The following is a 14,265-nucleotide window of genomic DNA, read 5'->3' as shown; positions in this document are numbered from 1 at the left end:
ATGATTTTTTTCCTTTAAAGGATACTTTTTCTTACTTTTCAGTATAGAGAAGAGGTGAGAGAAGCATTCTGCAAGTGATAATGATCCAGAGTGTCTCCTCTGGAGGTCTGGACAGGTAGGAAAAGCAGTGCCTTGAGGTCTGACACTGGATGGACACCCTTGCTCCTCACCTCTCAAACCTCAGCACTTCTGACATTGGCCACCTGGGGGCTTCCATCTCTGTTCCTTGCCTCAGGCTTCTCCACTGATCTCTACAGCTGGAGGTTACAGCTCCATTGCATCATCTCCCCCCTGCTCTCCTTAGAGAACTGGCTGCACACAGGCCCAGCAGAATTTTTCCTATTTGCAAGCAAAGCAAAGAAAACCATGATGAAGTTTCATAAACAATAAGTCACACTCCTCCACCACATGCGAAGTACAAGCTGCTCCTAATGAGGCTGCCTTTCTACAAGGGATAGTCTTATGAGAAATGTTTGTGACAGATACTAAAAAGTTAGAGATAAACACAATTAAAGAATTGGCTAAAGAGGCAATTAGGCTACTGGAAGACAGGCAAGCTCTTAGCTCCCTGAAGCTCAAAGCAGCTGCACAGGGGAGAGGTATCTTGGTGAACAAAGAGTAAGGGAAGGAGAGAAGTGGAGCATAAGGGAAAGGGCCTTTGCCTAGGCAGTCTGCATCTGAAAAGATGACTTTCAGAAATGGTCATTGTGTCAGGACAGGTGTAAGTATATGAAAGAGTAGAGCAACTAAATACACCTAGGACAGGCAGAATAGTGGTAAGGGAGTTACAGGGGAGGACTGATATTTCTTTGCAATGTCCTCTTCAAAGGGTCATGGAATTGGTAGGGGTCTCTTGAGAGTGAAGACAACCTGATGTGGCACCCATCTCCTAAAGAGGCCAAAAGTGCAACCCAGGGAACCACAGGCTGTACAAGGTCACTTTGATGAGGAGCATGCCATTGAGTGACTCCTCATGGGTGACATTTCTGGGCACCTAAAATAGGACAACATCGGCATGGACTTCCCAAGGGTAAATCAGGCCTCACCAACCTGATTGCTGTCATGATGAAGGAGTGTGCATGAGGGGAGCATGGTGGATGTTGTTTACCTCCACTTCAGCAAGATTTTTGGCACGGTCTCCCTCAATATTCTTCTACTCAAGTTAGGACTTTATGGTCTGGATGGATAGACAAAGAGATAGGCAAAACACCAGTTGGATGATGAGGCAGAGAGCGCAGTGGTGAAGGGGCCGTACCCTATCTGGAGGCCAGTGGGACATATTGGGGCATTGTGGGGCTGCACAGGGGACTCTCCTGGGCGCTGTGCAGTTTAACCCCTGTATCCATGACCTGGAGGAGGCAACTCTCACCATGTTTGTTGATGGCACTATATTGGGAGGACCATTCCTGTGCCTTGGGATGCCATTCAGGGGAACCTAACAGGCAGAAGGACTGTCCTGTCAGGGACTTTGTGAGATACAAGAAAGACAAAGGCCAGATCCTGCGCCTGGGATAGACTAACAGCCTGCAGTGGCAGGGGAAGAGGACTGCCTGGCCAGAGAGCATCTCTGAGGAAACAGCCCTGGTGGTGCTGGGGGACAGAAGGCAAAACACGATCTAGCAGTGATCCACATGATCCGGGGCTACCTGGTAGCAGAGGTGGCCGGCAGTGTCCTGGAGTGTAGAAAGAAGAGCCTTGCCAAAAGAGTGAGGGAAATTATTGTGTCCCCTGCCCATCACTTGTCAAACCACCTGTAAACTACTGTGTCCATTTTTGGGACCCTGGTTCAAGTGTCCTGGGTCTAGCTGGGGTGGGGTTCACTTCCTTCGTAGCAGCCCCTGTGGTGTTATGTTTTGCACTGGTGCCTAAACCAGTGTTGGTAACACACCAGCATTGTAGCTGTTGCTGAATAGTGTTTGCACAGTGTCAAGGCCTTCTCTGTTTCTCACTCTGCTCCCTCTCAGCGAGTAGGCTGGGGGTGGGCGAGAAGTTGGGGGTCAATGGGACACAGCCAGGCCAGCTGACCCCATCCAACCAAAGGGATATTCCATACCATATGACATCATGCTCAGCAATAAATCTGGGGCAGAGGAAGAAGTCCTTGGAGTTTCCTGTCATTCAAGGTGTCTGTTGAAGGGAGACTGGCTGGGTGTCAGTGTGCTTGTGGGAGGTGGCAAGTGATTGCCTTTGCATTGCCTGTTGGGTTGGGTTTATATTTGTTTTAATCTTTTTCATTCACCTATTATCTGTTTTTGTCCCAACCCACCAGCTGCACAACAACTCCATGCAGCAGCATTGGTAGAGATGTAGCCGGCTAAGGAGTGCTCTGAGGAGAAGGGTCTGGGCAGCAGGATGATGCCATATGAGCCAGTGGGCCTCCCATTTCAAAAGGAGAGTGGAGAAACTGGAGAAGGTCTGGAGGAGGTCTGCCAAGGTGGAGTGAGGGGCTTAAGGCATGAGCCATGAGGAGAGTCTGAGGGAAGTGGGCCTCTCCAGCCTGCTGAAAGAGGCATGGGGCCACCTAAGAAGAGCCTACAGCTACCTGGAGAGGTGGTGGAGAAAAGCTCTCTTCTGCAGTGGCCAATGATATGACAGAGGCAACAGCCACAAATTGCCTCTTGGGAGCTTCAGGCTGAGCCTGAGGAAAATTAAAATGGACTAGGAGGAGTGTTGTTGTGATCTCCACCTTTGGAGGTCTTCCTTGCTCCTCAAAGTCACAGCCAGCCTGGAGGCTGGACTAGAGACTCCCCAACAGTCTCTTGCCCACCAGCCCTTCCAGGAGCCTGTGCCTTGCCACACACTGTACAAGAAGCGATAAAGTTGGTGGCGAGGGTCTCTACATCATACACTTATTGGACAATTCAGGGTGGAAGGGAGCTCAGGTGGTCTGTAGTCCAATGCCCAGCTCCAAGCAGGGCCAGTCCTGAGGTCAGACCAGGTTGCTCAGTAAATGTCGGCATCCACAGAGAGAGCTGACACATGAACCAGGCATCTAGGCCACCATTACAGAAATGGAGACGAGGCATTTGACCAACTCCCTGAACACAGGGTGTGTTCAGCTCTGGGTATGCCACGCCTCCTAGACATTCCTGGGAACATCCACCTTCTTGTCTACAGGAGTGGGTTCCTTATGCAAGTTTCCTGGCATATCTACAGACCAATGGGGTGCTTTAGGCTCCAAACAGAATTGAAAGAAAGCCTGTGACTGGGGTACTATCAGCTTCATTGCTACAAGAGAGGGAGATGGAGGGACCTCAGAGCTGCCAGGCTCCTGCTGAAGATTTAAGGCCTCTGAGATAGCAGCAGAAGATAACAGTTTTGAACTGGCATAGCCTTTAGATCATTTCACATGCGATGGCTCTGCTCCCCCAGTTCAGTCATTGGCACCTGGAAACCACCCCTGCTTTTCCTTCCTCTCCTCCCAAAACCTGACCAAGGGATGACACGAAGAAAGGAAGCAGAAAGGCCCTAGGCCTCCATGACTCAGCTGGGGTCTGGCACTTGGGGGGTCACAGAGTCCGTCCATTGTGCAACTCATAAAGATCAAGCTGGGAAGTGAGCCTGCAAGTCCGAATCAACAAGGTCCATGGACAGGCAAGGCTGTGTCTCTGGCTGTGTCTGGAGACCAGTAGCCCTACAGCATAGATCAAGCTGGGTCTGAAACTCAGGCCTAGGCTTCAATGGTCTCCTGGGCCCATGGACAGAGGTGTGGCTGGAGGCCGCAGGTGATGCTGCTCAGGGCCCTGACACTGCCATCCTAGACCCCACCTGCCAGTGCCCTCAATAGGCCAAATTCTCATTCCCTGATGTGCAGGGTCTGCTCTCTGTTACTCTCCTTCTTCCCATCCCTGGGGAACCGGAAGACCCCAATTTCATGGTCACTATGGCCAAGGCTGACACCAGTCTTCACATCCCTGACCAGCTCTTCCTCTTCTGGGAGTTCCAGGTCCAGGTGAGCATCAGACTCGATGGCCTATTCAGAAGCTGACCCACACAGAAGCTCCCACCTCACCAGTTGCCTGTCCCATAGAATATGTCCACACATATCTGAGCTGCCCTGACATCACACAAGGCATCCCCCACTTCTCTCCTTCTGTGTCGCTCTCTCCTGAGCATGTTGTGCCTCCATTCACCAAATAACCCGTGGGAGCTGTCCTTCCTCACCTCAGCTTATTCCACTCATGTCACAGCTCTGCCATGGTCCGCAGTGCTCCCACTGTCCGTGCCCCAGGTGGTGGGCTTTGATGCCCATGAGGACTGCAGCACCTCAGATGTGGCTCCAGGGCCAAGGCCAGGCTTGTAACAAGGAAAGCTTCTACCAAGTGATGGGAGCCCTTGTCTAGAAAGGCTTGGCTTCTCAGCAGAGGCATGACGAAGTAGATGGCAGATAGCAACATCATGATGAATGAGGTTCCCACAAAGAGCAAAAGCACTGGCTGGCACATATTGGGAGGGCTGGTGGCCATCAAGCTTGGAGGATGTGGAGGTTTTCTCCACTTCGAGCTTGTAAAAGCTTTGTGTGATTTGGTGATTTGGGGTTAGGGATGTCGACAGGCTGGAGAAGGCTTAGGGGAGGTGGTGGGAACACTGTGTGAGGGAGGGTTGAAGAAATAAAATATCCCAAGGGCTAGTCTATACACAGACATCTACCTTGATGGTCCCTGAGGCTGGGAGCTTTTGGGGGTACAGTCCTGCCCTACTGTTGTACCTGGAGAGCAGCTCCATCTCCTCCTGCACCTCCTCCAAGCAGGGCCAGGGGTCCCTGGAGGTCCCTCAGACCTGGCACAGCTTTGGTTGCCATTGCCATCCATGGGGTCCGGTCTTCACAGCAGCGTTCAGGCCCTGCAGTGCCAGAAGCGCCGTCCTGGGACTGACACTCTCCTCTCCTTGTCCCAGGGCCCTCCTCCCCACGGTTGCTCTCAGCAGAGTCCGTGTCTGACACCGCCATCAGACTCTCCTGGCAGGTCCCTGAGTACCCAAGAGGGGGCATCACCAAGTACATCATGGAGCTGCAGTAGGTGGGGGCCACCAGCTAGCACCAGTGGATCGACACTGAAAGCAGCGCCGAGACCACCAAGGTCTTCGGGGGCCTCAACGCCAGCACCAGCTACCAGTTTCGCGTCCGTGCCAGCTCCCATGTCCCAGGGGAATGGAGCCAGCCCGTGAAAGCCAAAACCCTGGGGGACAGAGAGAAGGGTGTCCCAGCAGACATTGGGCTTGGCTCTGCAGGAGCTTGGGCTCATCATCTGGGTCAGCAAAGAGTGACGGGGTGCTCGTGTGACTTCAGAGAGTGGCTCTGAAGCAGCAGCCCAAGCCCAAAACACTTGTGGGTGTCTTCAGAAATCCTGCTCCGCCTAGTCCTGATGGGGCAGGGGTGGCATGGTGACAGCATGGCACCCACAGAGTGGCTCTGCCTTGGCCAGAGGGTGACACGCTGTGCGAGGGGCTAGAGGAGCAGGACAGAGCTGGCACGGGAGGAGCTGGTGGCTGGACCCAGAGCTGGTTGGAAGTCTAGAAACCAGCAGGTTCAGTGGCAGGGCCCCGTCAGTGACACCATCACCCCTGTGCCACCATGGCACCAGCAGCTTGGTGGAACCTTCCTTCTTTTCTTTCTTGAAGACACGAGTGACATTTGCTTTCCACATCTTTGCTGTGGGGCTCTTTATGTGTCTGTGCTCTAGGCCTCTGTGTATCACTTGAGGTCTGGCATTGGCGGGCCATGGTGTTATGCCATTGTACATCCCATAAAGATGTGGCCAGATCAGAAAAAAGGGATGATGCGATGGAAGTGATAGCAGGTATGTCCATTTCTTGTTGGCAAAGAAATATAGGGTGATCTGTCCAACTGCTCCAACCTTCATTGCTCCAAGCTCCCTTTAGATAGGAAATGTGGATGTACAATATGACAATATAAACGTGTCACCAGAACATAGTTCTCCATTCAAAGTGTTGGGAGAAAATACATTTTTGGAAATGGCTGTATAAATCTCTCTTTACATAAAGGGAGAGAAAGTGTCATCATCTTGCTGGTCCATGTCCATGGCCTATGAAAAAATTCATGAGAATTTGCAGACCAATATCAAAGTGCTGAAAAGTGACTTTTTACACACTTATTGCCCCAAGCTCTTTTCTGCATATGTTTCTACTTTTGCCTAACATCTTCATTCTGGGATTGACTCAGTTGCCAGCACAGAGGTTCACGTTGCCTCCAAGATACCCAGGGGTGGCTGAAGCCCCCATGTGGGACTGGGAAATGAGACCCATGACCTACCGGAGCACTTCTGGAGCAGGAGCTGGTCACCAGGCAGGGTGTGTCCAAGCATCTCAGTTGAGACTACTGATTTCTGCCCCTTGAGTAGAAAAGGAAGCCTGGGCCATGGCAGCCAAAGCACCTAACATTAGAGGAGACCACTCTCATCTTTGCCTTCACCTGCAATGGAACCAGAAGTACTTTACCCTCAAGGGAATGAAAAATGTGTGGGTCTAGGTATTGCAGAGTCTGCTTGAAGATACTCCTGTGTCCCAGATACATTGGGCTTAGTGCCCGTTTGGCTATTCAAAAGAGAGCATTTCATTCACTTTGTCTATTTTTTCCCCTCTGTCAATCAGGAGAGCTCGTCACTTCAATGTGTGACTTGCTGTGTGCAAAGAGCGGATATGGACAGACAGAGTCCAGGGCAGGGAGTGTTTTGGGGTGTCCTGGGATCTCTGCTTACACAAAAATGTGGGTTTTGTTCATCTAAGGCTATCTGCTGTGGGAAGTGGACTTCAGAGGAGGTAATGTGGACTTGGTATATAGCCACTGAGTGTGTTACATCGCTGCGTGTCTGTGTGCAGCTCGGTCTCCAAGCAGGAGGGAGTTGGTGCCCACGGGCTGAAGCATGCAGCTACAGACTTCAGTGAAGAAAGCTCAGATTTGAACAAGGCTGCTGTAAGTGCCAGGTGGTTGAGAGAAAAGGTGGGGCTCGGGGTAGGGATGAAGAATGACCACAGATTCTTCATACGGAAAGGGTCTTGAGTTTTGTAATCATTCAAACTCCATTAGGAGGATCAATATGAATTGAGGATTTCTGATATGACATGGTGCATAAGCAGAAAACTAAAGAAAACTGGGGGAAAAAAAGAATTCTTTCTTATTGTTTAGTATTGAAATCTTTCCACTTTGACTACACTCCTGAAACGTCTCTAATTATCCACATAAGAATTGAAGACCTAAAGGAAAATACTGCACAGAGCCTTGGCTCGTTAGGGAGTTTTCATGTTAATGAGCCCTCTGGTGCCAAGTTCCTGAACTGCAGATCCTGAAAGACTGAACAAGCCTCTCAAGAAGTAAAAGCCAGCATCAAACTTCCAAGTTTCTGAGGGTGTTAGTGGGCTCCACAGAGGAAAATCATTGAAGAGACCGTGGAGGGAATGACCAGACAAGGAGACTGTCCCTGGGGGCTGGTGAAACAGGAAGTCGGAGACACTGGTTACAGGTGGAAGATCAATTGTGGAGGTGGCTGTGAGAGGCCTAAATGTGTTTCACCAAGCAGGATGGCCAAACCCTGAGCCCCATCCCCCTGGGAAGGGGGATCCTTTCCTTCATGGGATGCTTACAGCTCTTCCTGGGAACAGTTTGATGCGGCGGGGGGTGATGCTGAGAGAAGGACAGCAGTAGGACACCTCCCAGGCTGTTTTGGGTGTCAGTGAGGAGGGAACAAGGGCCTGGGGCTGTATGGAACTAGTGTCCTTGCATGGGCTTCAGTGGAAGAGACAGCAGCCACCGTGGAGATGACAAGGACTTCAGTTGTGTTGGTGGGGAGGAGGGGGGCAGCCGCACAAAGGCCCTGTTTGCACCACAGACAGTCCTACACTGTCCTATGCCTGTGCCAGTGACCCTGCACACTGACCAGTGGCCAGTGACCCCCTCACTGACCATTCATCACTGTTTCCCCACCTCACCCTGACCTTGGGATCTCGATGTAGAAGAACTTGGAGCAATGGAGTAATCTGAGCTTGGGGAAAGTGTGAGGGCAATGGACTTGAATAATTTTGTCAGTGTTTCTCACATTCCAAACCTTTTTTACTTGGCATAAATTAAATTGATCTTCCCCAAGTCAACCCTTCTTTGCCTGTGACAGTAATTAGTAAGTGATCTCCCTGTCTTTATCGTGACCCATGAGCTATTCCATCTTATTTTGTCCCTTTGTCCTTTTGAGATGGAGGTGTGAGTGGGCAGCTGGGTGGGGGTCTGGGTGTTGGGCAAGGCTAACCCACAGCAGGACGACCACCTCAGGACTGCTGAATCCAGTATGGGGCTTACCAGCACAAGGAAGACCCTGGCAGACTGGAGAGAAAGTTGCAGAGGCCAGAAGGATGGCTGGGGCCTGGAGCACACTGCGTACAAGGAGAGGCTGAGAAAGCCAGGCTTTGGAAAAAAGCCTCAGAGCCAAACACTGGAGCAAGGACCCAGGAGAGTTGGTGAGATCTCTATCAGTGGAGATTTTCAAAATCTGTCGAGACAAGCACTGATCTAGCTGGAGGTGTCTGAGAATGGGCTTGGCTGAGAGTCTGGCTGTGGCAAGAGTTATGGGACTTGATGTGTAATGAGTGTTGGTAGGAAACTGGTTCCCTTGGTATTAGTAACGGCAGAGCTGGGTATCCTAGAGACCTGGAGGAAGACAGGGGTGACCATGCAGCAAAGGTCCTCCCTCAGGGTTGGGCTGTATGGCCACTCACTCTCTGGCTCTTCTGTGTTCATATGATAGGTGATCCCCAACACTGACTGCATTTGCCCCTTCTCTGCCCCCACCAGGCCCACGCCCCAGGGCAGCATGACAGTCGTGGCCCTGGAGCTCCTCAGCCAGCTCTTCCATCTCTCCAGCCCCCTTCCCCTGTGCCAGCGGGGTTCCTGCTGCCTGTCCTGTGATTGCAGAGTCCTCCTTTCCTTGTGAACACCTGGAATTATCACTTTTGCATGAGTCCACCTCGGTAATCTCTCACTTTGTGGAGCTCTGGTCACAGCCCAGGCACATGCTGCCCATGGAGATTCCTTGGGATATCCAGGCAGCTACAGATTCCCCTCCTGGAAGATGTCTTCTGCCCTGTCACATGTGGGAAAGGACTCGGTTTGTATCTCAGTGATCATTCCTCATCTCCACTGTCACCAGGCACCAACAGGTGAGTCCTAAGTCCACCCCTCTAGCAGGTCACAAGATGACAATGAGCTTTTTACCCTTGAAACCATGGATCAATAAACCTTTTTGAGGTGCAGTATCTCAGGCCTGTTCCTGACAAAAGGCTTGGAAAAACAGCCCTACCATCAGGCAGTGCACAGGGAAGATCCCTTTTTATTACAGAGATGCTATGAGGGAGTCAGCTTGGACCCAGTGTAACAAAGAAACATTTTTACATGGTCCTCCAGGTGAGACAGAGGACATTCATGCTCCACATGAAGTACGGGAAGTCCAAGTATTGGTCTACGAACATGAAACCCCAAAGAGCAATAACAACAATGATAATAAAAGGAAGCATGGGCCTAGTATGGGAGTCACTTGTGGAAAAAGACTGGAAGTTTACCGGTATTGAAAAATGCCCATGAAATCACTTTCCTCAGGGCACCATTGAGCTCCCTGTTCCTCATGCTATAGATGAGAGGGTTCACAACTGGAGGCACCAGCGAGCACAGCACTGCCACCACCAGATCCAGGGATGGGGAGGAGATGGAGGGGGGCTTCAGATGGGCAATCATGCCAGTGCTGACGTACATGGAGACCACTCAGCCCACAAGACAACAGCCCTAGCCAAGAGAACAAGGACCTCAGTTCTGGCTCCCAGCCCTACCAAAGCCCTTGGCTTTCCCCACCACAGCCTGTCCCATACTGTCCTATGTCAGTGATCATTTCTCTGCAGATTTTAACTCTCCCCCCTGCTTCCCCAACTCACTCTGAGCCCATGATATCCCAAGGTTTACTGAAAACTCTCTGTCCTCACTCTTCTTCAGACATAAAGCTGTAGTTTTCTGAGGCTTAGGCAATGTCCCTGAGTTCCCTGCAACCCATCTGGCTTCTTTCAAAGCCTTGTTTATGTTCCTCTAGCACCTAAGATGTGCTCCTCTAGCCACAGGCTTGCTTGAATTCTTACATGGACAGCTCTCTCCCTGCACGACCACGTGTCTCACAACCCTCTTGCCCTGCAGTGATGAACCTTCACCCCAGGAGGTCTGTGCATCCTTCACACTCATAGATGTTTTCTGAGGTCCCTCCAAGTATGGGAAGTCAAGCAGGAAAAGAGCAAGGTCAGCTCATTTGGCATGATAGCCACCCTCAGCAGTGGGCCTTCTCCATCTCCTAGGCATGCACATATCATAGAAAAATCTCTTTCATCCCTGACTTGCAGAAGAGGGGTCTTCCTTCCTGACATCTTCCCAGGACACACCTCCTCCTCTTCCCCATCCACAGACATCCACTGCTTTCCATTTCTGGCCTCAGAGAGGGATTCAGGATTTGCTAAAGTCATCAGTCACCTCCTTGTTTCTCACTGACATCCCTCGACTCTCCCTCTGAGCCCTACACAAGGCCAATCACTGCTGCTCAGAGCCACTCGAACTTCAGAAGAGGCCTTGAGATTCCTGCATATTCCTAGTGCTTAGTAGCTATCCTCCTGGCTCTCTCCAGAGCTCATGGCAAACGTTGCTGTCTACAACAGGGCCTTTATCACCACAATGAAATCATTGTCTTTTTAAGATCTCTGCGGAAAGAGTAGCCACAGAAAAGCACCAAAGCCACCACAACAGAGTCTGAGTGAAGTGCCAGTAAGAAGCAGCTGAGCAACACCCAAGGCTCTGGCTTCCTGGCAAGGAGTGTCTCCTGTTTGTCACCTTTTCTCATGAAAGGAGCAGGAAAACTGTCCATCCCATGGAGCTCTGCTGAAGGAAGATGAAGCTGTACATAGCGTGAGGCGATACAAGTGGCATCAGCAGGTAGAGAAGACTCCTGTAGGGAAGGCTTTATGAGGGAGTACCCTGACTTCACCCAGATAAAGAAGAGACCAGGCAGTGTGCTGACATGATGGGGAGAAGTGCCCTGGGGTATAATAATGTGGATGAGAGAAAGTGGGATAGATTTGGTTTGCAGAGTTTTGAGGTAGTACTTTTCATGTCTGAGCAGCCTGAGGTTTGGAGCCAAGGAAAAATATGGAAGATCTCAAGGATGTTTTGGAATTAGTGGAACTATCAGTAATAACAGTAACAGGACAGTGCTGCAAGGGAACTCCTTCGTATTCTCGATGATAAACTAAAGCTTTTTAATTTTTTTTTTTACATGACAAAAATAGCTATGAGTTGTCAGTAATTAGCCTCTGGTATACAATTCTTAGAACAAGTGTCCATGATGGCACCTCCTGGCAGCTGCTTCATGGACCCTGTCAGTGCCCTGTCCCTGTGCTGGCCCAGCCCCACTGCCCATACACGGTCCCACAGCCCCACTGTGCAGGAACAGCATGGGAAAGGGGAGAATCAGGGGTGGGGACCTTCCCCCCATTGTGATCCCAAAGATGGCCTTCAGATCACAGTTCCCCCATGACGCTCCTACTTTTGCAGCTTCCCCAGCACCCGACCCATGCCTTGCTGCAGCCCTGTCCTACATGGGGTTTTGCAGACAGCTCTGCTCCAGGGTCTGCCAGTGTCTGGGGAAGGAGCGAGGCTGGGCAGGGCTGTCCGTTCCCCCAGAACCAGCCATTGGCCCAGCAGGAAGGTGGAGGTGGCCTCACAGCAAAACTCACCTGTAAAACCTGGGGCGACCAACAAGTGCTGGAAATGGTCAATGAGAGATGCTGGGGGTGACAAAGGCCCTGAGCCACCTTCGCAGTCTGTCCACACCAAAGGCACAGACCAGACTCCTCCTCTCCCCTACACCTGCATGTCTTTCATGATTTCCACAAGCCCTGGCTCTGAACGACAAAACCCCGGTGTGAGTCCTCACCCTGCGTGGCCACACACTGCAAACTCTACACTGATATTTTTCTCTCCTGGGCACTTTCCAGCCCACCACAGCTCCCCCTAAACTCCCCACTTCCCTTCACCTCCCTCCGCCCTTGCTGCCCTCTTCCCAGTGCAACCCAGTCTGGCATGGCCCCACAGCAGTGCCCACCACAGGGTGCGGCAGAGCTCTGGGCATTCACCCCACAGCCCCAGACCCTCTGAAGGGCACAGCAGCTCCTCGGGGGTGGAGAGGGCTGAGCCCCTGGGCTGGGGGGCATCTGTGGCACAAGGCCTGAGGAGATCCCCTTGTATGATGGAAATGCTGCTCTGGAGGCCAGCTCTTTCACACAAGTGCCCATTGCCTGTCCTTGCCTGCGGTCACAGGCCTGCCACACAGCAGGACTCTAACCAAGCTTGAAGAGCACTCAGGCCTTCCACCAATCGAAGGGTTCAGAAGGAAAGCATGGAAGTGGGAAGAGAGCAGCTCAGGAAAGACCAAGTGCTGATGCTACCTGGCGGTGCTGCTGTGCCAGGACTCTTTTCTTCTTCCCCTCTGCACACAGGCACTGCTCCCGGCAGCTGCAGAGAAGGTCTTGGAGGAAGGATCTCAGAAAAAGAAGACACTGCAGGGCCCTTTATTTTGTTTAAACACACAGAGGTTATGGCTCCTCAATTGCACAGCCTCCAGGTCACACAAAAGCAGGATAGATTGTGAATTAGAAACCAGAGGAATAAAGACATTTCTTTGTGGAAAGCATTCAGATAAGTAAACCAAAGGGAAATAGAAGGTGTAAAACCACACCCAAAATCACCATAAAAAGACCAGAAAAAGACAGGTTGGGTCTGTAATGAGATATAAGTACTATGCAGAAGACAAGAGGCAGTTTATTGCTTCTGAAAAGCATCCAGTCATTAGTTTTATCAGGGCATCCTTGATCTCATGGTTTCTCATGCTGTAGATGAGGGGGTTCAGTGCTGGAGGCACCACTGAGTAGAGCACTGCCACCACCAGGTCCTGGCGTGGGGAGGAGATGGAGGGGGGCTTCAGGTAGGCAAATATGGCAGTGCTGATAAACAGGGAGACCACGGCCAAGTGAGGGAGGCACGTGGAAAAGGCTTTGTGCCGTCCCTGTTCAGAGGGGATCCTCAGCACAGCCCTGAAGATCTGCCCATAGGACAGCACAATGAAAACAAAACAGCCAAAGCCTAAACAGACACTAACCACAAGTACCCCAACTTCCCTGAGGTAGGCATCTGAGCAGGAGAGCTTGAGGATCTGGGGGATTTCACAGAAGAACTGGTCCACAGCATTGCCTTGGCAGAGGGGTAGTGAAAATGTATTGGCAGTGTGCAGCACAGCATTGAGGAACCCACTGCCCCAGGCAGCTGCTGCCATGTGGACACAAGCTCTGCTGCCCAGGAGGGTCCCGTAGTGCAGGGGTTTGCAGATGGCAACGTAGCGGTCATAGGCCATGACAGTCAGAAGAAAACACTCTGCTGACATCAAAAAGACTAACAGAAATGCCTGGGTAGCACATGCTGGGTAGGAGATGGCCCCGGTGTCCCAGAGGGAATTGGCAATGGATTTGGGGACAGTGGTGGAGATGGAGCCAAGGTCAAGAACAGAGAGGTTGAGGAGGAAGAAGTACATGGGTCTGTGGAGGTGGTGGTCACAGGCTATGGTGGTGATGATGAGGCCATTTCCCAGGAGGGCAGCCAGGTAGATGCCCAGGAAGAGCCAGAAGTGCAAGAGCTGCAGCTCCCGTGTGTTGGCAAATGCCAGGAGGAGGAACTGGGTGATGGAGCTGCTGTTGGACATTTTTCTTCCTCTGGGAATGAGGCGCTGTCAAAGGAGAAAAAAGAGAGTGAAGAGTCAGGGCATTATTCTCTGAGCAATATCAAAGCCATTTCCCATAGACCCTCCCACTCTCACACACACAGACACTTTTCGTTTTCTAGGAGACCTTCCTTCAGGTCTGTGGCTGGACCCCAGCTTGGTGCTGGCTGAGCTTGTAATGAAGAGCAGGGCCTCTGCCCATGGGCTCTTGAAAAGCCAGCCCTGCTCTGTAGCAGTGGGTTCATGGGATCGGTGCGGGCAGGGGCCAGTCTGGTGTGTGACTTTGTCAGCTGAAACCGCTCCTAACGCAGAAGGGTTTGTCAGCATCTGCACTCCCAGTGCTAAGGAACCAGCAGGGTAAAAGCAGTTTAAGAGTTCTAGGGTTTTTTACAGCTGCCCACATCACCCCTGGGGAGCTTTCTTAGATCTCGGGAACCTTCAGCATTTCTGCTGCACTCTGGGAGAA

At 51.5% G+C, this 14,265-nt stretch overlaps 1 protein-coding gene across 2 annotated transcripts; it reads right to left on the bottom strand.

The window, feature by feature from the left end:
* Window positions 1-9,532: 9,532 nt before the first annotated feature.
* On the bottom strand, window positions 9,533-13,781 carry LOC138683175 (olfactory receptor 14A16-like). Of its 2 annotated transcripts, XM_069774702.1 has the most exons (2): window positions 12,891-13,781; window positions 9,533-9,610 (listed from the first exon to the last, which is right to left on the bottom strand). In XM_069774702.1, exons 1-2 carry the CDS (start codon window positions 13,779-13,781, stop codon window positions 9,533-9,535), a joined length of 969 nt encoding a protein of 322 aa, XP_069630803.1. The 2 variants fall into 2 exon arrangements, with proteins under 2 accessions (XP_069630803.1, XP_069630802.1); XM_069774701.1 differs by lacking the exon at window positions 9,533-9,610 and having other exon boundaries at window positions 12,825-13,781.
* Between the last annotated feature and the right edge of the window lie 484 nt (window positions 13,782-14,265).

Source organism: Haliaeetus albicilla, chromosome 31 (assembly GCF_947461875.1).
Source record: "Haliaeetus albicilla chromosome 31, bHalAlb1.1, whole genome shotgun sequence".
Classification (NCBI taxonomy): Eukaryota; Metazoa; Chordata; class Aves; order Accipitriformes; family Accipitridae; genus Haliaeetus; species Haliaeetus albicilla.
Note: the sequence above shows the minus strand (reverse complement) of the source record. Positions and strands in the feature narration are given on the sequence as shown.